At 39.3% G+C, this 23,632-nt stretch overlaps 1 protein-coding gene across 1 annotated transcript in view; it reads left to right on the top strand.

The window, feature by feature from the left end:
* Positions 1-23,632, top strand: part of LOC121517387 (protocadherin-9) — a 368,076-nt gene that overhangs the window by 84,449 nt on the left and 259,995 nt on the right. Inside the window, exon 3 of the mRNA XM_041799137.1 lies at positions 18,606-18,707. Coding sequence (XP_041655071.1) covers positions 18,606-18,707 — 102 coding nt within the window. The remainder of the gene's footprint in view (positions 1-18,605; positions 18,708-23,632) is intronic.

Genomic DNA, 23,632 nt, shown 5'->3' with positions numbered 1-23,632 from the left:
GGCATTAAATATGGCTGACAGACATTATATCAGACATATTTCAAGCTATGTTTTGATCAGACTGTGTGGATTGGAAGCACCTCGATGTATTCCCATTTCAGCTTATCCACTCTCCTTGAGAAGTTCCATTATTTAAGGCATATTCAGGACAGCTTTATGGTAAAATGCTAATTTTTTATAGTAAGGGTGGATCAGTGTTCTCATTCTGGAGCCAAGAAGCAACCTCATGTCTGACCTGCATGAGGCTGCTTTACTGTTAAATTTGCAAAGACTGGCTGCAGTGATAAATAAAGGAAAGCCTGTGTCTTCTATGCTCATGATATCCCACAATTCCTTAAAAGTGCTGACAAATTGTATAATTTTCTCCCCCTGTCAGCTGAAAGGCTCTCTCAGGTTTAAACATAAACATTCTGGAACAGTACCCAACATGCTGACAGACACACATCTATGAATCTTTTCTGCCAATGATGAAATTTTAATTGACTATCAGTGTTTCATGGTAAGCCTTTTGTTTAAGGCGTGTGGGTTCCCGCCTTGCGTTCAGCACCCAGCTGTGACTACTATTGTCTGATAAGAAAAACCGCAGTACAAAACAACTGCTTCCAGTGGCAAATTTCACAGTGATATTATTACCACTTTATGATTTGATACAGTTATTCTTTGAGGAGGGAGACAGGCAGGAATACTAAGAGGAGTAACACATTTTGGCAGGAAGTCAGGCGGGTACACACACACGCTCCGAGGTCTAACTGGTTGGAATATGTTAAAAAATAAAACCAAAACATGGATATTCAGCAGAACCGAGGGAATGCAAAAATGGACTTTACTTGATATCAAGACCAGAGGACTGTAAAGGACATGTGGGAAATTTAACACATCCAGTAAATATGCTGTCACATTATCTCACAGGTACACTCACAGGCACATCTGGCCACTGTGAAGTACATGGACTTCTGCTGCGTATTTTCAGGATTCAGCTGTTACCTAAGTGGAACAAACTGCAGAATATGGTGCAACATTTAGGGCCTGTGTTCATTAACTGATCGATTTGCATTGGCAGTGCCGCAGCCTCACTTTAAAAGCACTTTTCACCCGTGTTACTGTTGCTCTTGGACAAAAAGTTAGCTTCTGCTTCCCCAGTTGTGACTGAAACTCTTTGTGCTTGTGTTTTCTTTTATTAAAGGAAATCTCACCAAGGAAACGTAAAAACAATGTAAAGGACCACACATCAGCAGCAGCTTCAGGAAACTGTGCCCTCAAAAAGACAGTCGGAAAAATTCGGCCACTGCCAATGTTGAAAAAGCTGAAATAGGAAGTACTGTCAGGGTTGTCACAATACAAACATTTTTTACTTTGGTATGATGCTGTGAAAATCAAACAATGGCAACTTCTGTTTTTACACTATACAACAGAAGTTCTGGACATCCATTAGTGGGTAATTTCTTGTTGTTCATGATCAAACCGGCAGACCTGCCTGCAAAATTGGCCAGGCCCCTGAAAAACCTAGTGAATGGACCCTGCAGTTGTGATTTACTGATGATGGTTATGCATGTGTATTGAATCTGTAGCAATGGAGCCGATGTCCTGGCTAACAGTTACTTCATTTTGGAACTGAAAAGTGTGTATTATTGGGATCTGATGTTTGAATTACTTATTCATGCCACCTTTAGACCCCTTTTCATCACTGTTTCAAATATTTTTGACTTAATATTTTCCACTTTTAACCAATTTTTGCCTCTAACAACCACATTTGGCCACTTTTGTCCTAATTTTGCTACTTTTGAAACCATTTTCCATACTTTAAATGCTATTTTTGTGCCACTTCTAACCCATTTTAGCAACTTTTGCCCTCCAAAAACCATTGTTTTGTTTCTGTTATCTCTTTTTGTCTGTTTTAACCCATTTTTGCCACTTTTTAACCTTTTCCCACCCATTATTGCCCTATTTTTAACCTCTTTTGGCTCTTCTGTACCCATTTTTGTCGCTGCTACCCCATTTTTTCTCTTTAAACCCATTTTTGCCACTTTTTAACCACTTTTCAGAAATTTTCTACATTTTAATCTCTTTTGCCTTTCTTTGCCCAATTTTGCTGCTGTTACCCAATTTTTCCTCTTTAAAACAATTTTGCCACTTTAAACTGCTTTTCACAATGTTCCGTCCATTTTTACCTAACTTCTGCCAATCTTTGCCTATTTTGGCCACAGTTATTCCATATTTGTCTCTTTTAACCCATTTTTACCACTCTGGAACCATTTTGCCCTTCCTTAACTGTTTTTCAACACCCTTTTCGTACCAGATTTTGCCATTTTTAGCCAATTTTTCCCTTTTCTCAACTTTTTTACGTCTTCACAGTTATTGAATTAATTTCCATTAAAATTATTTCAGTTCCTTCTACTTTATTCTCTGGCATTTGTGCACATCATGGCTTAGCTCTGAAGTGCAACATTATTTCCTAATAGTTTAGTTCAAGGTGCCCATCCATACTGTTAACATTACCAAAAACAAAGGTAATTCAATTTTAAGAAAAGGGGTTTACATTTTGACAAATGCTATCCTTTATTCCAGAATAAGTAAACAGATAAAATTCATTTTTGTTGCTTTGATAAGAGTTGTTATTATCCAGGGTAAATATAAAATATGTTTATCAGCTTTACAATGGACCATGATTTTCCAGACCTCTATAGGCTGGGTCCAGAAAGCTCTCCCCTTTATCCCCTCTTTTGGGTGGCACCTGAAGCAGGAGTTTGCCTGGAATTTTGTGGGGTCATTCCTCACCTACCTAATTGTCTCTTGAAATTAAAGTTGCTTTTATTGAGCTTTACCCCATTTGAAAAAAATTGGTATCATTAAAGTGCTGAAATCATGCATCCTAATTAGTTATTTTGCTCTCCAAATGGGTTGTTTCCCTGTGCATGGCCAAAACCAGTAAAATGTTATTGGGTAATCCTAATCACTTTAACCAAAGCTAGAATTCTCAATACAGAAATGCTGTCCCTTCCTGTCAGACTCCACAGTGAATGCAGAACCTGTCCAGATAACTACCACTTTAAATTTTCCAAAGATTTCACTGAAAAATGAAGTACCGTTCAGTTTACATGCACCGTGTCCTACCTGAAGGCTGAGCAGGACTCAATCTTGTGCATCAGTATTTGTCAACATAAGAATCCCCATCAGGAAGGAAATAATGTAATGGACTCAGAATGTCCCTCTTTCTCTATGGCTGTTACAGTGTAGCAGTCAACAGTATTTCCTTTGTAACCCATATTCACAAATTGGATCCCATGGATTTAGGCTATACTCTAAATCCTCACAACTATTTTACCCTTCATTGTCCAGCATTAGATTTAATAGGGTGGGGTAGAGTGGGTCTGAAGGTGGGCATATGCCTTATAAATTGGACTTACTGGAGTGAAGGCATCGCTCAGCCTCAAGGGGGGAATGCTCAGTTGACTTAAATGTAGCACTTTTACTGCAACAGCTTCATCAATTGACTGCGCTCTTTTGAAGCAGAGCAGCAGTTCCAGAATGAACAAAGAACCTTTGACTAGCTGGGGAAACAAAGACAGAAGCAGATAGATGGAGATATAGAGGCAGACAGAAAATGTCTGTGTTGTGTAAGGATAGTCATGGAGCTGTGAAATAGCTGTCACATGCTTCTCTGATGGTGGAGCAGAGGGTTATGTTTCTATCATTCATTCTATCAGTGGAGTCAAAGAGATCAGCCATCTTTTCTTCTTGTTAAATTCACACCAAATTAATTTTCAAGGTCTGTAACCTGAGTTTTTTTTTTTTTTTTTTTTAAAACAAACCTGGTTAAATACATTTTAAACATGTTTTTTTTCAGACCATTTTAGTAGTTCCATAGAATATTAGAAGGACCTTACTGCTTTTTCTTGTGTATGCACCATAAGCTGTATACAAATTGGAAATGTATATCTGTCTGAAACATATTCATAATGTTCAATGATGGTGTTTGGAAATGCCAGAACATTTCTTTAGGCCAGCCTAGAAACAGGTTAAGATGTAGAGATGAAGTGAGCTTTTTACCTCCTGGTGAACAGATGCAGTGTAGCTGCCTGTCAGTCAGTTCAGCCATACCTGTAATCATGCATGACTAAGGGCCGTTTCAGACTGAGTGTGTGATGGCAGCGTGACGGCTGTGTCGCAGTTTGATTTACATTTTGGCATGCTTGTTACCAAGCCAGAGCTTTCAGACTACCTGGATGAGTGCTGCCTCTCACATACATGGATTTAAGAAATGCAAATCTTAAGAAATAGAAGGCCTGTCTATTTTTACTGCACATCTCTACAAAAAAGACAGGAAAAAGATAAATAGAGCCATATTTACCTTCTTTTAGCAGATCTGTATGTTTAAATTAGTAGAATATGTCACATAGAAGACAGTACAGTTACAATTATACAGTGCAAATGCACGTTATAGGTTTTTGATTTTCAAAGTTAAAGTCTGGTTTGGCATTCATATGGAGAAATTCACCTCATTTTTAACCCTCTGAGACTGATGTCGTATATGACAAGCCAAGCTACAGGTTATAAAAAGTTCAATAACTTTTGAACCATAAATCTTAGCCGCTTATGTTTTTCCCACCGCCAAGCCCTTCATTTTGCCCATCTAATGACACTATCCACACCTTTCTAGAACTTATGTAGGCTTCTCTAGTGAGCCTGAAACTTGGTTGACTTTCTTGGGTCTTTAAAGAATAAATCCAAAATATTTATCCATCTTTAATCAATTTTTGAGCATTTCTGCTACTATTGGCTAATGCTATCAGCCATATTGTCTGTTTTGTACCCCAAAATGCATTGTGACCGGGCTGTTACAACCAAAAGCAGGCTATTTCGTCGTCCCGTCATCCTTTGTCAAAGTTTGCATGCACGATCTAAAGGAGACTGCCTAGATAGCTCACAATAGAGAGAAAGAGAGACAGAGAGCCTGTGATGTGGCCCCCTGTATCAAAGAGGCTCAAGATTTTTTTGTGAATATGTGACTATTTTGAAGACTTTTTATCCCAGAATGACTTTCTTTTTTTTATTTTTTGGTCCCCAAGAGATGGGAGAAGAATTTTGTGGATGAAAAGTCCTAGCCATTTTTGTTCACTGTGTTCCACACATAATTTAAACTTAAGTTTAGTTCCTTCTTTTGTCTTTATAGTCCCATAACTTTTTAAAAATTCAAGTTACATTACTGCAGTACACATATTCTTAAAGCCCAGTTTGGATGTTTAAAGCTTGACTTTGCACCACCAAGTTTAAGACAATAAGTCCAGGTGACAGCTTAGGACTCAGAGGGTAAACAGAATGCTTTAATTCTCTGTCAAGCAATGAATCTAGTCACTTGAAGGGAGATTTATTGAGATAAAATTTATGAGAAAAGACAGGGCTGTGACAGTAGAGAGACACAGCCAACATGCAGCAAACATGCACCTGGTAAAAAGCCGTGACAGTGTGAGCCAGAACCGTGCCGTGGCTGTCACACATGTACCTGAAATGGCTTAAGCCTCAAAACATCAAAACAGATGAATATACATATAAAGACTCACCTCTACAGTGAGCGCAGATAAAGACATGCAATATAAAGGTCAAATTTTCACATTGAGCGAACCTTAAACGTTTTTATTTCCACTGTAGAAAATGTTTAAGTGGGTGCTAATGCATCTTCTAGGACCTTCTAATTGTTACCTGGTCACTTTAGAAACAGCATTTTTTAGCACCTCTGTTTTGTCTTTAATTTCTGACACTGAAGGTTGCCACTTGGTCTGAGCTGTAATGAGCTGTATGTAGCTTATACTTCTGAGTAGGCACTCCTCTAGCATAAAGGAAACCATCTGCTTCACTACCTATGATAATTTACACAATTTTACCATCCTATTCACACACACTAGCTGACAGCAGTAAGAGGATCCAAACAAGACTCCACAGTCTAATGATGGGTTTCATGTATGTACTGAAACTGAACTTTTGGCAAGCACTAGAGGCATTAAGATGAGGTTGAAATCCTGACCATGACCGTGGGGTGGGAAGGGTCATAGTGGTGACTAACTATTTTTCACAGCGGCAGAATTTAAGGAATACAAAATTAAAAATTTAGTAAGGGGGGAAGATTTTGATTTAACACATCACAAACCTCAAAGAAAACCTCAAAGAGGGTTAGGGTTAGGCACCTGACCCCTTCAGGTAAGGGTTAGGGTAAGGTAGAGGTGGATGAATTAGAAACAGCACACCAAAATCTGAGGAAAAACTCAGCAAGGATTTGTACATCACTTCCTGCCCTGCGGTTGAGGTTGCCCCATTGTAGAGGTCTGCAACAGATGAGCCCATAATGCCCCATCATAGAGGTCTGCAGCCAGATGTCTCTCTGGAAGTTTCTGGTGCTGTCAGATAGCTCACTTTCCATGCAGCGTAAGCTGCTGATGAAGGGTCGACTGCCACATTTCTTTAAAACAGACCTTTGACTGTAGATACTTCCCTGGGAGTTCTGCAGACTTACCGTCACAATCTTAGAACGCCTCTATCCTCTGATGAGATCATGATAGATAGACATCTTCTTTATGAGTCCTCCAATGCCAGGAACTTGCAACAACCGAACACATTGCTTTCACTTTGTCCTTCCTCTTTTTTGTAATTCTGTTAACAATTCCTTGTTGTGTGAGTTCTTGAAAAACAGAAGCCTTTTCAAATAAAACAGCTCTTTAGGAACTGTTTGTTCCACAGATGCCTGATGGCTAAAGAACCGCAGAAAACAAACAGCTGAGATTTTTTTTGTGAATTTTGAATAACTTTTTTTCATGGCCAAGGCATAAAAGTGGTTACTAAAGAGGCCCAGTTCATTTGGAGAACTTTAATAGAGGAAGAAAAAATACAAGGTCAAATGTTCCGTTTTTGCACTCAAACGTTGTCTTAGCCTGTGGTATCAAAAGAAAAACTAAGTCTTTTAAGAAGGCCACAGAACAGTTTAGACAACGCTTACAGGGCTCATCTATCCTAAAAGATATCATTCTCTCAGGAGGAGTAAGGAAAAACTACTCTCTGCAAAGAAAATGAAGGTCAGAAAGTACAAAAACAGAGTGACCATTAGAAACCCATCTGATCATAGAAAAAGTGCTGCCCTGCATCAACTTTCTCCTCTTTCTGCACAGGGCTCCTCTGGGAGAACCGCCTTGGTAACACAATTCTGAGGCCAGAAGCACAGGCAGACCCCCCAGTGAGACCAAGTGCTTCACTTACCAGATGAAAGGTGCTCTTAAAGAATTGATGAAGGGTAAAGGAGAAAAATAAGAATTAAGGGAAATATATTAGTTTTTGTTGCTAATCGTTATGAAACAGCTTTTAAAAGCAGGTGAAATGTTTGTTCTTTGTTGCGTCCTGTTTCATCAGAACAACTGACACCTCTTTCACCTCGATCTCTCGTTGCAGCATCTAAGAGCAAAAGTAATTTCAACTGTGCAGTAATGGCGGAGAATTGTTCTGATAATACATTCGCTGTGTTCTTTCAACGACCTGCAGCTTTCTGCATTCGCGGCCGAGCACTCCAAATTCATAAAATCTGCTTATTACAATTCTGCCACGAGTCCAGCTGAATTCCTTGAAGCCATTAGTGGTTCTTGAGAACAGTCAGGGCTGGCCTCTGCATCGACTGTAATGACAGGGACAGGGTGCCAGGGAGAATCGATGCTTCTCCCTGGCTCAAGAATGAAACTGTAACAGCAAGACGGCCCCATTGAGTGCAGGACTGCTGTCTTTTTCAACCACTTAATTGATCAACGTTTTATTTATCTTGTCACAGGACTTTAACCTAATTTGTTTTCCATTCACTCACAAAGCACCTTCATTGAATAACCATGTTAACAATCCGCAATATTAGATTCATTTCATTCTCCCCTCTAAACACACTTTAGATATTGTGTCTCTTTTAATTTACATGTAGCAGGGGCGCTTTTAAACTTGTGTAATTAATTATCATATCAAACATAATCTTATATTATCTTTTGTTAGCCGTGCAGCCATATACACAGCAGGCTTTTCATTAGAGAATATTCTTTTTGTATGTGTTTTAATACCACAGAGGGAGAAAAGGCAGAGGGGAGGAGGGCTGAGGATGAATTCCTCTCCCTTTGTTCTTTCTGAACAAAGCAGAGGTGCACCATGCATATCCTCTTTACTCTGCAACTATGCAAAGATGTCCTTGTAATTGGGTGATATTTTTACTGCACTACCCACTGCATGCAATCCATTACATTTCTGTCATAAAATACCCTCCTCACTGTCGTCAACTTAAATGGAATGTCAATACTTAGTGTGTGGAATGGGGGAGCGTGGAAATGAGCTTAACACAGGGTCCCATAAACATAAAGTTTAATGCCGCCACCACAGGACGGGCCAATCACAGCGTTGCTTTGCAAATCAAAGAATAATAATCGCAGATTTTCTTGCACGGCCGCTTCAGCAGCTTAAAATAAATAAGTTAGTAGCAACCTTTTTGTGGGTTCATTTTCTAATCAGCACCAATTTCCTCTCTTCCATCCATTCCATTTTCTTTTGCATTGTGCACTTTGCCTTTGCGTGAACCCAAACTGCAAAATCCTCACCCTAGTTATGAATTCCTTTTCTCATTTTTATTGTTCAGTGATGGAAAGTAGGCTAAATAAAGCACATGAAATTAAAATAAAGGAAGAAAAGACTGGCAAAAAGGCTGCTGAAATCATTTTATTTGGTTTGTTTTGGGATAAAAGAAAAAGAAAAAATCAAATTATTCTGTGTCAGTAGGGATCAGACTGCAGAACAGGAGACAACGAAGCTTAGCCGATCTCCGCCTGATGTCCAGAGGGAGATTCCCCACACAGGATCGCTTTATGGGCTCATTTGCATTACCACAGCTCTGACTGTAAGTCAGCATGCTGCTTAGGAGGAGAAAGCTGTGCCAGAGCAGGGTGATTATAGCCATGATATATGAACCCACACTGGGCAATTTCCAGAGAAAAGTCACATGGTGTTGTGATTGGTTTTACTGTGCTACAAGTGTTAACTATTAACACTGCTATAACCTGAATATAGTCATTGTATATCATCTGTTCAATGGATGGTACAAGGATTATAACTGCCAGCTTCATGGCTATTTCAAGAAAGAATGCAATCTGCAATTAAAATCTGCTGCTAATGTATCTGTTTTATTGGTTTTAAAAATAGTACATCAAGAGCTTTGAAAGAAACAGTGCTGAAGGAGTGAGTCATCAGCATAACATGCAAAGCATTGTGGTTCCCCTCTTGAGAATTTCCACTAGTCACAAGATAAACATCGTGTTCTTTTCTTAGCAGCACAAAAAAACACTTGTTGAAGCGAATGATGTCTCGTGATGTCAAGGAAGGGTGCATACAGTGGTATCTCTAAGGTAATTAAAGAGAACTAAAGGTCTGCTGTGACTGGGAAGGCTTGGCAGGGCTAGACTAATGGGAAAGCTGATTAGAGTGTGTTTCACCCCCCCCCCCCATAATGAAAGTCATCTTCTCAGCCCACAGCTAACAGGCAAGTTCAACAGAGTAGATTTACAGGTCCACAGAGACTAGGTTAAGCAATATGTTGTTGCTCTTACCTTTTACATGTTGATGATGGAGTTCATTTTCTTCAGGGTAACTGGTGTGAGCCAGAGCAACAAAAAAGAGATAAAGATGAGCCTTGACAGGAAGACTGTAAAAAGACCTACAAGATGCTTGTAAATGGTAAAATGGAAAATGGACTTGAGCTTTTCTAGTTGTCCGAGTGCTCAAAGCACTACTTATACACCTATTTCACATTCACACACTAATCCCATTTATACACGTTGATACACTACACTACTGATACACGCTACTGATACACTGCTGACACAGCAGTGGAAGCAGTGTCTTGCAAAAGGGCAAATCGACATGTCTCTGCAGAAGCTTAGGATCAAACCCTGAGTGTTCAGTTCAGTTGTCTACCACTGATTGACTGTTGCCCTGCACATTTCCAGTGATAGACCTTTTTAGATTAAAGAGTTTCTAAAACCTTTGCCCAAGAGGAAAAATTTCATATGTGTACTGTTGATCAGTTAGGGTTCAGATCTTGCAATTTTAGCACAAAGTATTGAAATTTTATGTTTTGAGTTAAAAATGTGCATGGCAACTGCCCTCTTTGGGTTGAAACTGTCTCTGTAACTGAATGTTTTTGAATACTTTCTATTGGCTGAGCTAGTGTTAAGTGATGTCCAGTTAGGAGGAAAGGAGGGTTGACACAACCAAGCTTGTGGTGAATGTCCTTGCATGTCACCAGGGGTGTAGGAAAAAAATCTGTTGGAAAAAAAAAAAAAAAAAAAAAACAGGGCCTGCACCTTTAGGGCTGAGTAATGGAGGGATAGCACAGCCTAGAGTACCATCCCGGATGGGTTGTAGGGTTAGCTCAAGCTCCTAGTTGTGCCATGGATGCCCCAAGGGCCAAGAAACCTCTTGCAGTGTCCAGGTGTGGCACATCGGGCCTCATGATGATTCCTTGGTGCCCTACATGCTGAAAACATACAGTATGCATATGACTGTGTATGTTGCTGTTTTAGCATCAGCACAGAGCTCAACAGCTACTGCCCACTTTGTTAACTTCACCTGTGATGCTGATGTGACACTGTAGGATTATGGGTAATGTAGTGCTGTTGCCTGAGGTTGTGAATAAACCATCAGTGTGTCCCAAATTGCATACTCCTGTAATAAATACAAATATTCTGAGTACATAAGTGCAAAGTGCATTCAAATAGTTAACTCAAAAAGTTCAAAAAGTTAACTCAAATGCAGTATACTACTGGCACACTCAAATACATGCAAGAATTGAGTGTGGAACAATTGACACTTTGCACCCTCAGTGAATACCATATTAGCTGTTAGCATGATAACGCCCTAGCTAATGTGAGCACTGAAAGCTATCTAATATGTTATTAGCAGCGGCAGCATATTTCCATCAGGAATAAGGCATTTAAGACAAAATAAGTTTTTTTCATTGAAGCGAATAATGTCAACATAAAATACAAGTGACATGAAAAAGTAGCTGAAAATATACAAAGTTGTGTCTTCTACATGAGCTTGTGTCAGTGTTTTACCTTCATGTAGCTCATTGTAAGAGTGCCTTGAATAATTATTACATTATGGATAATAATCAAAAATGAAAAGAAGCATAGACTGAATGTTGTGGCTGATAAGGGACAGCAGGAAGAAGAAAGTGGGCAATCTGAATTTCTTTAAATTCCAGGGTGGTTGCAGCTCTTCTGAAACTCTGAGCTTTAGTTACTCTTGGTGTTTAATTACAGTGAGTGTATTTACACTCCACATAAAAAATACTTTATTCCAAAAAAGTAGTTCCTGGAACAACAGCTAATAACTTGTTCTGTGCCTTAACACTTATGTGTCAGGTATTTTGAAATATTTAACAGTAGAAAAAAAGTCTTGGCCAACAGAGGTAGCAGAACTCAACACTGTCTGGCCAAAAACCTCCCAGTTCTGTGATTTCATGATGGCATATGGCTTAGGTTTGTCCTTATAAAGCCAAATGGCTCTACTCATGCCCATTTGGTAACTCACTATGAATTCTACAGTGTTCAACTTCAAAGGTAGGCACAGTATGGAGGATGGTGTCTCAGCGGTTAGAACTATCATTTCACAGTAAAAGGGGTGAATGACATTGCCTGTTGATGTGCACAAGCTGTAACAGGATGGCAACCTTCCCAGTGTGTACCTTTCCTCATGCCCAGTGTTTGTTGGAAAGGGCTTCAAATCCCCACTACCCATGCAGATTAACTACCCAAACTCAGGTGTGGAAGGTTTTATGGTGGATTTGGCCCAGTATTGTTCAGATAATCACACATAAACTTCAAACAGACCTTATCCCACTCTGCTGCATGTCTTATATGGATGTATAAATGTGCTTTTGGCATGAATGCCTCTGGTCAAGCAAAGGTTGTGCACCAGGATGTGTGAATAGAGAACTGTGGAAGTGTCAGTACCCCCTGAAGATGTCAGGAAATGGCTGGTGGATGCACTTTCCTGTTGTCAAAGTACCCCTGCTGTCCACCACCATTTCTGACAGCGACTTTTGGAATATTTTTTTAACCTGTTCTTGTATTGAGCAGCATTTTCAGGGACACAGGAGTCTCATAGTGGGCAAAGTGTAACTGTATCTTCACATACAAACATGCCAGGTGCCTGCAATGATGCTGATTCTCCCTTACAGTCAATTTCTAATGGTGTCAATCAGTTTCTTTTTGGTGAAGGGCTTTGTTTGTTCATATTGATAGGGTCTAATTGGTCATGATGGATGCCAGTGAAACCGACCCTGAATGCTTGGTGCTCATTTGCAAGTAGAATTGTAAATGCAACTCAACTTTTTTGTCATATCCACACAGCATGGGCCAATTTTATTTCTGAGCTGCATGGTAGGATTGAGGGTAGGAAGAGGGTTTTGGTTGGCCTCTTAAAAATCATAAAAATATCCATAGTAGCCTGAAGGATGGACAATATTGTCCAATAGGGGCGTAAAAAAATATCGACCCAAGTAAGTACCATCTTTGCCTCTGCCTTATTCTTCTTTGTGGCTTTGGAAGCCAACTACACACATTCTGCTACAAACTGTATCAGGCAGATTACATGCAAGTGTGAACTGAACAACTGTTACTAATGTGAGAGAAAAGAGGAGCAATTGCACCCTGGAATTGTATGAAACAATCATGCCTAATGTGGGCATGCCCTAAGGCAACAAAAACTGCCCTGACACTCATTATTGGGTATTTTATTTCTTTTAATCATGAACAATTCCAGGCAAACATCCCACTGTCTAAATTGAACCAATGTGCTGGTGATGTGTGTTTTCTGAACCATTGTCTGTAAAAGTGGACAGTGTTAAGCCTTTTCTATGTAATTTTTGAATTCCTTTAACCTTTTTTTTATGAAATAGATCTTCTTTTTTTTAGTTGTGGTACTTTTCCAAAACTATCAATCATTAGAAAAATTAACCTGTTTTTCCAATCTTGCAGACTGCTGTTGTGACCTTATGACACTATATATGCCTTTGTAGCCCCTACAGCAACTTTCCTCGCCAGGGCATTTAAAGATTAAATCCCACAACAGTAACTCCAACACTGAACGTTTATTTGCTCCATTTATAACCTATTTTGATTGCTTCTGCTGCTAGCTTAGCATTAGCCACCATATTATTTTGCCGAACCATACATCGCTGCCTGGGCAGATTGTGCAGGGGACAGTATGAACATCTCATAATAGATAATAGATAAACAGACAGAGAGCCTGTGATGTGGCCCTCTGTGTCACTTCGCAGAGGAACTGCTTTGGATACTGGCTCAAATAAAGCTAACACAAAGAAGTGTAGGGACTTTTATTTTGCAAAAATATTAATATTTTGGAAACTTTATGTCACAGAATGATTATTTTTTTCACTTTTTGGTCCCCAAGAGATGGTAGACAAAGTTTACTCAAAAAAAGCCTTAGGCTGGCCACACACTAGATGATTTTTTAATCTGAAACAATTTTAAAACTGTGGGAGACCACAAACTTCAGGACAATTTCCAAAGATTTTTCATCTTGAATCCTCTGAACGCACACAGTAGACGACTCAGCCAGACTGTCAGATTCCTGGAGACCACACAGCTGCCGACCTGCCTACGACCTCGCGAAATCCTGACTGGAATTAAAGTACCGTTGTGTTCATAGTTGTGAGTGGTGGCGTCTGGTGACGCTACCTGGTGTGCTTGCTCTCATTGGTCGTTGTGGGTACTCTGTCAGGGGCACTACGACCTAGAATCATAAATATCAAACATGATTGATATTTACAATTCTGGGTTTGGGAGGCTACGACACGATTTAGAGCATTAAATGAACCGTGTTGACACCACACACATGCAGACTACTCAGACAAATATTCATTTATGACGAGGCTCCAGTCGGTATATGCCCCCATGATCGTCGGGGGAGGCAAATCTTGCCTCAAATGGGGCTTAAAATCCTGTGGTGTGTGGCCGGCCTTAGTCATTATTGTTAACTGGGTGTCACACATACGGATCGTTCATTTCTAATTGCTGTTTAGTTATTCTTTTGTTTTAATAGTCTCATAACTTTTTGAAATTTCAAGTCACATAACTGCATCAAACATGTTCCTAAAGCCCAAGTTGTCCTGAATTAAATGATGTATAGAGCTTGACTGTGCACTACAGGGTTGATGTTTTAGAAGCTTTATAAGACAGTAAGTCCAGGTGAGACAAAATGATTAAAAAGAAATAGCTTAGGCAGACAGTAGAGGATTAAAATTTGGTATTGAAAAGAAATTAAGTATCACCAATTTTGACAACTGCATTACAACAAACCTCTACTACTGGATTAATCTATTTTTCTTTAAGTACCAGTGTGTAGCACTGGTACCTAAAATTGGTTCAATTTTACACAAAGACTAAACTCTCTTCTCCACTGCTTACATTTACCTCTTTGTCTTTGACTTTTTTCATTCAAAACACATGCAATCCAACTGAGTTCAAATATCAGTTTGATCTAAATCTTAATAAAGCAGGAAAGGTCCCAGCAAAGGCAGACTTTTTCATTTCTCTGTGCTCCCATAACTTTAATAATCTGTTTGTCTTTCACTGCAGCATTTCGATCCAAAATGTTCCACTTTTGCCATTTCAGATAATGGAAAGTGTATTGGAACCTCATATCGCTGCCAGCAATCAATCAATCTCAATAACCTTTTTATTCAAACACCTTATTCGTGTTGTCAGCGTTGACAGTATCACGCACTGCGACCAAGGATTTACCACGATCACGGTGACATTGCAGAGTGAAAAATGATCAATTATAATGTTGCCAACTCTCACTTCCCCTTGCCGTCACTTATCACACAGCTGATAAATGGTTAGGTACTAATAAATAATCTCACATTCATAGCGCTCTGTGGAGAGGGACTGTCATTAATTAGATTGACAGACAAGAGGAATATAGTGAAAAGATGCATAATGAGATAAAGGTTCGGAGAATTAGTCTAGCCTTCATTCACCTCTTTCCCTCCTCTTCTCCCAATAATTGGAAGACTTTGTGAGGGAAACTGATGCAGCAAAAACTTCTTGTTAAAATGTTCTGAGCTCCTTTTATGAATATCCTGATTGTGACACTTAGGCAAGGCCTGCCTGAGTCAACACAATTTATGGACATCAAGCTGAGAAGGATACAAGGCCAAAAAATTGCTCTCACAAATTTTGCAACTGATTTGGTATCAAATTGGGTCTTCAGTTTTTTGGACAGCTGGAGGTTTTAAAGCCTTCTATCTTTGCAACAGTGTTGATTTGTCATGTTTAAAACATCTTCCATGTTGCATTATTTTGCACCAGTGAGGAACTGCACACAGCGATGGCACCAGTATTTTCCCACATGGTTCCTTGTTTGGAGAAGGCAAAATAGAGCCTTCAAAGGTTCTTTGCAGATGACGTCACACAGCAGCAGCGAAGTCCTTTGAGGAGGCAAGTAGGGATTTCTGCATAGAGAAATACTGCCATAAAGGCCATGTTTTGAGCTTTTTATGACTATGCCAAGCATTTAAAGAGTGAAATTTAAAAAATAACACTTTTTATTCTTAAGCTTTGTTTGTGTCCAAAAGTAGTGAAATATTCAGACAAAAATAAAAAGTTAAAAAACTCACAGTGAAATGGTAACAGGCGGGAATTAAAAAGCCTTTGTCTAAAGCCCAGATAAGCGGTGTTACAATGCTTTCATATGGTCCATTTTCACAAAGTGGTCAGGTTCAGTACAGTTTTGCCACGGTTTACCTGATCTTGTCTGTGTTTCTTCAGTTGATGTCCGTCCAACCTCTCTTGTTGCTTTAAAAAGATCCAGATTTATTGGCTCAGTTTAGTAGAGTACATTTTGTACCAGTTTGGCTTTTCAAATGTGGATGAAATAATCAAAAGGATGGAGGAAAGGAAACTGGCACTCAAATTGGAGCTAGCTACAGCAGCTCATATTAAAGAGCCGTTTTGAATAACAGGCTTGTTTGTGAACAGTACATATTTACTTGATCACTCACTGATTTTTACAAAATTAGAAATTTTTTTAAAGGGGCGCAGCTAGCCTCTTCACTCAACACCATACTCCTCTAGACTCTTGTCTCCCTTCATCTCACTAGATGACACTAGATGCTAGGACGCCTGCAGGACTGAGTGAGTTATCTTACATGCCGGGTAAATCAGCTTAATTGTGGAAAAGAATGATTGTTTTTTTAAACTGTAGGAATGATATTCAATATACTTTGAAATTTTCTGATGATAATTGGAGTGCACAGGTCCATTTTAAGTTTTAAAGTGCTTAATTTCTTCCATTCCTTATGGCTGTGCCCTACTTCCTGACCCCCAATGCCGACTGAATCACTTGACGACAAAAAACCTATGGCAATCATTGTAGACAACTTAAATGGCACCAAGTCAAAAGAATGTTGAAAAGTGAAGAAAAGAATGAGAAGTGGGTTTAAAGTTGCAAAACATAGGCAAAAAGAGGCACAAATGAGTTACAAAAGAAAAATGGGGGTAGCGGCAAAAATTGGGACACTAATGGGTGGGAAAAATTGTGAGAAGCGGTTAAAAAGTGTTGAAATGGCTTAAAAGCGGCAAAATGGGGTAAAAGTGGCAACGGTGGGTTACAAAGACAAAAGGCTACACAAAACAAAAGGCACAAACAAGGGCAGGAAAAAATTGGTTAAAAGTGGAAAGAGGGGGGTTAAAGTGGCACAAGTGGGTTCCAGAGGCAAAAATATGGAAATAGCAGCCGAAATAGTTTAAACTTCACAAAAAGTGAAAAAGTTACAAAAAACGGACAGGAAGCTGAACATCAGAACCCTATAGCTTGATGCACTTTCAGCTCCACTGAAACTCTAACAAGGATGCTAGCACCAATGCTACTGAGCCAACACACATGCATTGATATCATCAAAAAATACCAATTGGGGAGGGCCCCTTTGCAGGGTTTTCCAGGTGCACAGCTAATTCTGTGGGCAGGCCTGCCTGTATGAAATATGTTGAAAAGGAAAAATTCACTACAACAAGGAAACATTCAAAAGAATCAAACATCTTTCTGATGCTCAAGACTTTGAACATAGCATTTTTGATTGTGTCTGCAGTTATTTTTCAAGGTGAATTTTTCATCTACTAGTTTATGATCCTTATTTATCAACAAGAAGCATCTGCAGCCTATTGTTTGTGTTTTAGTGTTTTAATGTATAAATCATGCTTTCAATGTGATGGATCGTGTTATTTGGGTTATTTTTCTTTCTGATTATATAACCTTGAGTTACGACACTTCACTTAAGAGGTATGAATGTTATTGGTGACATTTAACTCCTTGTCGATGTTTGCTGATGAGAATGCTCTAACCAAGGACACAATTTTTTGCATCATTATTCATCATATTAATATTCTGTGCAGAGTTCTGTCAGGGGATGATTCAGTTGTATTTGGTTGATTTGCACTGTATTTTTCACTCCACTCAGTTTTGTACACATTACTCTCCTGTAACTGTGAGCTGAGCCTGTGAGCACAGATGAAACATTTTGACTTCATAATGAAAATATGAAGTTAAAATGTGTGCATAAGTGTGCCACATTGGGGGTGGGTGGCTGTTTACATGTTTATGTCAGTGAGTGTGAGTCATACCATGGAAACAGTTTCATGCCAATGACAGCAGACAGGCTGACAGGCTGACTGGCATGTTGCCATTTAACATAGTTAATCCTACCACATCACACTCTAGTCAATGAAAAAAGAAGCTTCCACCTGTGTGCAAAGCTGGGAGCAGTTATTACACTGGAAGCTGAGCTGTAAAGAGATAAATTACTGAAAATAAGTGAGCTGACTATTTTTAAAAAGACAGAAACTGTCTTAAGTAAGCAAGTTTGGCAAACAATATGGCCTGTGCTGATAAGAAGCACAAGTTGGATGCTATATAAAGCTGCTACCCCGATAACCCACTCCCTCCTTTCTCTCTGCTCCTGCTCTGTGTTGTTGTTGGTCATCTGGAAGTCAGTTAAAGACAGTGATTTATGCCTGGGGCTGCATGCAGCATAGCCTCATTACACACAGCCATTTTGAGAATCAGCAGATAATTACAGTATACATCATAGACCTCATGGGGGCAAGGCATATTCAGTCTATTCCACCGGCCTGTCATTTAGGCCAGAGGGCTTCAGGAATGGAAATCTGGAGTCTAACCTCATTTGGGACACAATTTGCTCTTCATTTTACAGGGATTGCCGTTGAAAATTCATTGTGGAATGTTGAATTGGCGTTTTTTAATTGCTCTGCTGTGAATATTCATTATAGTTAATGATTTCTTGCTAATGGATATATCTTTATTCAGGAAAGTAAAGACAGTACAGAGTCAAGCCCATTTGAAGGCGGTAAAAAAGATGAAATAAGAACGATGATTAAAATGTCTTTTCCATTGTTGTGTTTAAGAAATGAAATAAATCTGCTCATTCTCTCACAACCATCTGCACAAATGACAAAAACAACCAAAAATTCTAACAGCTTCTTTTTTAATCCTCCATAAAGGGAACATTAACTCGTGCCCGAACTGAACTGAACCCTGAATATCTGGACCTCCGTCCACGAGCCGAGCTGAACCCCGAATACTGGACCCCTTGCACCCCTTTAGTGAGTACCGATGGTCCCATTTCTCACTAAATGATCACCATAGATTCACTTAACACAAGCCATTACTTTCAATAAAGTTGAATTATGTTGTGCATCAGCATCCCACACATTGGCATGATAAGCTCCGTTATGAATTCAGTATCATTTTCTCATCCATGACTCTCCATCCATGCTTGGGCATTTCTCTATGTGAGAAACAGACTCTGCTTTCATCATACTTCCTCCGTCTTTAGGAATATTTTGCCTCTTAGTTATTGTGACATATTTTACTTACAACATCATTAAATTCACAGCCTAATGCGATGCTAATATCCATGCCATTTTTACTTGAGTAATAAGTATTTGTCTCATTACCTCCATGCTTAGGAAACACAGCGCTTGATAGTCATCTGGGGCTTGGAGGAGGGATTGCTTGTGTTGCTGTGCTTGCACACTAGTGAATCTTAATGATGTCAGTTTTTCTCACTCTTTGTTATCAACTGCAGTGTGTCAACATGGGGAGGGTTTCTCGTAAAGTACGAGTCTCACCATAAACAGCGTGCGCTGTAAACTGCAATGCCAAGATTGTTTATTTTTACCCTTTTGTAATGCAGGAATCATTCCCTGCCTGCAAATTTCCTCCTCTTCATTGTTTATTGCACTCAGAGGTGGCTGCAAATTCTCCAAATTAGACTTTACTAATGTTTTCATAAAAAGTGATGCATATCTTTCTACATACATCTATTTATTCAATCTCTTTCTGCATATTCCTGCAGAAAACTTCCCCCTTGCCTCGCCTTTGTCTGACTTTGTCTTTGCTCTGACATTACTGAACCCACAGAGAGTTATTGATTTGAATAAGTTGTTGTCAATAGGGGCCCTCTATGTCAGCCTTGTGTGTCTCCTCATCTGAATTCATTTTATACAGCTGCCCTCAAGTTATTGTTGTGTAAACTACAGCTGAATGAATGGAGCAAACAGACCAAATAAGCTCAAAAATGCTAAACTGCTCTCTTTTATCCCACCATAATCATGCAAATTATTACACAGCTTGCAAAATATCGATCAGTGCATTTGACATTGTGTTTTTTTTATTTTATGAAGGTGCTGTAGACTTGATATGTTGGTGTTTTTATAGATACTAAAGGGAGAGAAAGCAGTTATACAACACAGTGCTTTACAAATCATTATATTCTCAGTGGTTGCACTCTCATCCTGCCCTACATTAAACATTTATCACCTGCTGAGCACCCTTGGGTCCACCTTCAGCAAGTGAGGAAAGCTAACAAGACAGAGACACTATGTAAACACAGGAAAGTGATGTCACACCTATCCCATACTCCCTCACATCAAACCCTCAGGTGCAACCGGGTGTTGTGCACTAATTTCACTATTGTGCATGCAATTAGGAAATGTCAACCACAAAAACATGACTGGCCACACACCAGACGATTCTCAAATATTAAATGATTTTTAAAACATGGGACAGCAAAGACATGAGGACAGTTTCAAATGGGTTTTATCATTATTTTTATATTATTTAGAGTTTTATCAAATGAAAAATTTTGATAAAAAATGAAAAATTTGATAAAACTCTGAAAGCTTGCAATTGAAGTCTCGGCCAGACTGTGATGGTATACCCTCACTGAATCTGACAGTGCATAGTTTCCTGCTATCTTTTCATTAAAAACTCAACTTAATAAGGTGTAGGCACTAAACAGTAAAATATGTTTCATTTTGTGGATATATTTCGCATGTTAAGAGAAAAAAGCTGTTTCCAAAGTGCTGGCTTGTGCTTCGTGCAGCTACACACAAAGCATTTTGGGAAACTGATGCTGGAAGATGCAGCCACTCTAACACATATTTTCGCCTTTGATATGTGAAATTCATCCATGAAAATAAAATGCTGGTTTTCTGTAAAGTACATACACCTTATGAAGTTCAGTTTTTATGGAAAAGATACCTTAGTTGAAAAAACATAATTGTAAATGGAGGTGGGTGGAGTACAATGCTCAATTAGCTCACCAGACAAACTGATTCATAACCCTTAATAGGGCAACGAATCATATATGGCCACTTTGGTCAACTTCCTTTGTGGTCTCCCCCCAACTCTGCGATACACCTGAACCAGAATGATTTTTCTCAGCCATTTGTCAGACTACACTGTATATCCAGATAGGGCTTCTGTACATTGACTTTTCAGGAATGGCTTCATGACCCACTTTTGGGTCCTGACCCACCAGTTGAGAACCACTGTTCTATAGTGTTGCTGGATGTTGCCACAGGGTTGTAATAAAATAAAGTGTGGTCCAGTGTGGCTCGTCATGAATTTAACAATTTCATTGCATAATGGATATGCAGTGTCACTTGGCTGAGAAGATCCTTGGGTAAGTCAAGCAGCATGCTTTGACTTTCCAAGGTGTGTGTAGCTAGAACCCCCCGGATGGATGGAAACTTTTATGATAATGCGTACTGAAACAATAGAATTAGTTCAAAAGCAATTAATACATAGCATGACTCTTAATATGAGGATGCAACAGGCTTTATGCTATAAAGGAGGAGGCTGGGGTGGAGGAGGTTAAGATTTGCCAGCAGTAGCAGCACTGTGGTGCATCAGCATTAGTGCAAGCAGGGATTAGTGAGAAGCACGTCTAATTTAAATACACCACTGTGTTGAGAGATAGAGCTGTGATTAGCTGTGGGATCTGGAAGGCGATAATTGGGATCTGCTGGCTGTCAGCTGATCACAGCTGGGCATCTGATTACCATGTCCTGCATGAAATAATGCTAGGCTAAAATGTCTAGAAATTTCATGGCATAAATTATAAAAAAAGTGGGATTTTTGGTCAGTTTAATAACCTTAATGGCAGTTTTATGATACTTGTGTGATTTATGTCAGTATTTATTTTTTACTGTGAGAAATATTGCTGCTTAAATTGATTCAGACATTTAATTTTTGAGAGGTTTCTTACATCTTCTGGCAGAATTATAAAGAAAAAAAAAGGTATAAATAGTGAAATCTAAGATTTTAGTTGGCTTTACAACAGTTTAACAGTTTTATTATACTTAAATAGCTTAAAACAGTTCTTATTTTCATTGTGAGCCTCATCACTGCTAAAGTTAACTCCTTAATTCAGTATTTGTGATTATTATTATAGGTGTCCTGTTGGAATTATAAGATAAACTGGTGGTACCATACTACTTATCCAGTATTCTAAAGCGGTCAGAATCTTGAGACAACCTCACCATGTTTTGTAAAATGAATATTTTGTATTTACATAAATTTAATATCAAAGTGAATATCCATTAGAACCTGTATGTGTTTAGTTTCCATTATTATTATTTTAATATGCATACACTTAATGGATTTTTGACCATGATTGGTAAACCATATATTGCTGACCTTGATTTTCACCATAATAATGAAAATTATAAACAGGCAAAAGTTTTAAAAGCCTTGGGATGTCAATCAATAATATTTTTAAATTTGAATTTCCCAGACTGTTAATGAGTGCCCTATGAGGGGATAAGCAGGGTTTTGTATCTAGAGAATATAAAGTTGTTACTTTTCTCTGCCTCTTGTATGGACAATAGAAAGTGAGATATAGAGTCCAGTGCTCATGCATTACCAGCTGCTGGAAACTTCTTCCTGCAGCTCTCTTGGAGCAGCTTTTTGTGAAACGAGCAGGCTGCCATGTTTAAATTCTTCATTCTTTGTGTAATACGTCCATGGCTGGGAGCAGAAGATGTCTTTTGACCTCTGCCTGCCATGTTCTCCCGCCCCTCCATGCACAATTTCTCCAGGCCCTGTTTAACTATGTTAAGCTTAAACTTTACAGCATACCAGGCAGCCTGGACTCTTAATGTTTCTCTGCCAGCCTGATGTGCACTGTGGTGTTGAGAAACTGATATCCTAAGACACTTTCTTCCTCTTTTCCCCTCCTCTCTGAGTCGTCCACATCAGCCTGCTTATTAAAGGGCTACAGCTGCAGTAGCTGGAGATGTATATGTACGTAAATATCTCAGATGGCGTCCCTTAGGATCTCCTTTAAAGTCCACAAAGCTGCTTGTAGACATTGTTCCTGGGTTTGTGCATTTTCATCAAATGGGAGCCCCAGCGGGGAACAAAATAAACAAGAAAATAGCTGTTTGTTTAGAGTTTTATCAGAGTTCTAACAAGTAAGTCAGCGGAAAGACAGCACTTTGTCACAAATATGTGATTTTTTTTTGGGATCTGAATGTTGTTTCACTCACTTTCTGTTAAACATTATTCCTCTATCAACCTGAGACATATTCCCCGTACATATAAAGGGTTTAGGGACCTGTAAAAATGATATATGTGACGCTCTATGTTTTGTGTCTCCCTAAAGCCTTCAAAGTCAATATTTGGACTTTAGCCTGATTTAATGAACAGAATTTCTCAGTGATCTCTCCCAAGCTGTATTCAATGGGGGGGATCTCTCTCTGGCTTCGTTAAAGCACTCTGCTGTTTGCTTATTGGGCCTCACTGGACTAAAGAGGCTCAAAGACAAACACACTCATTGGTACACGCTCATCTACACAACCACACACATACACGCTCACACACGACCACCACGGAGGAGGCCCCCTCTTTTCTTCCAGCCCAAGAGGGAATGATGACTCTCATTATCGCCTCAAAGCTAGATAGCCACAGTGCCCCCACTCAGCAGCCCTATTAAGTTACCAGACAGCTTTATTGTATTGGTGTTCGATAATTTCCTTTCCTCTGTCATTCCGAGTGCATCGGGGGAGTTGTTGCACAGGGAAGGCGGGGTCGAGAGAGTGGCAAGAGCTAACGTGAAAAGACGCAGCTGGCTGAAATGATTCCCTCCGAGGGTTGGGGACTCTTTGGGATGACTGTTGAGCAATCCTTGGCAACAACATCCTGCCAAAAATAGTTCAATCTTAGGCAAAAATTAAGAGGA

This window comes from Cheilinus undulatus, linkage group 1 (genome assembly GCF_018320785.1).
Source record: "Cheilinus undulatus linkage group 1, ASM1832078v1, whole genome shotgun sequence".
In the NCBI taxonomy this organism is placed as follows: Eukaryota; Metazoa; Chordata; class Actinopteri; order Labriformes; family Labridae; genus Cheilinus; species Cheilinus undulatus.
The sequence above is the reverse complement of the archived record's forward strand: the minus strand, read 5'-3'. Positions and strand labels throughout refer to the sequence as shown.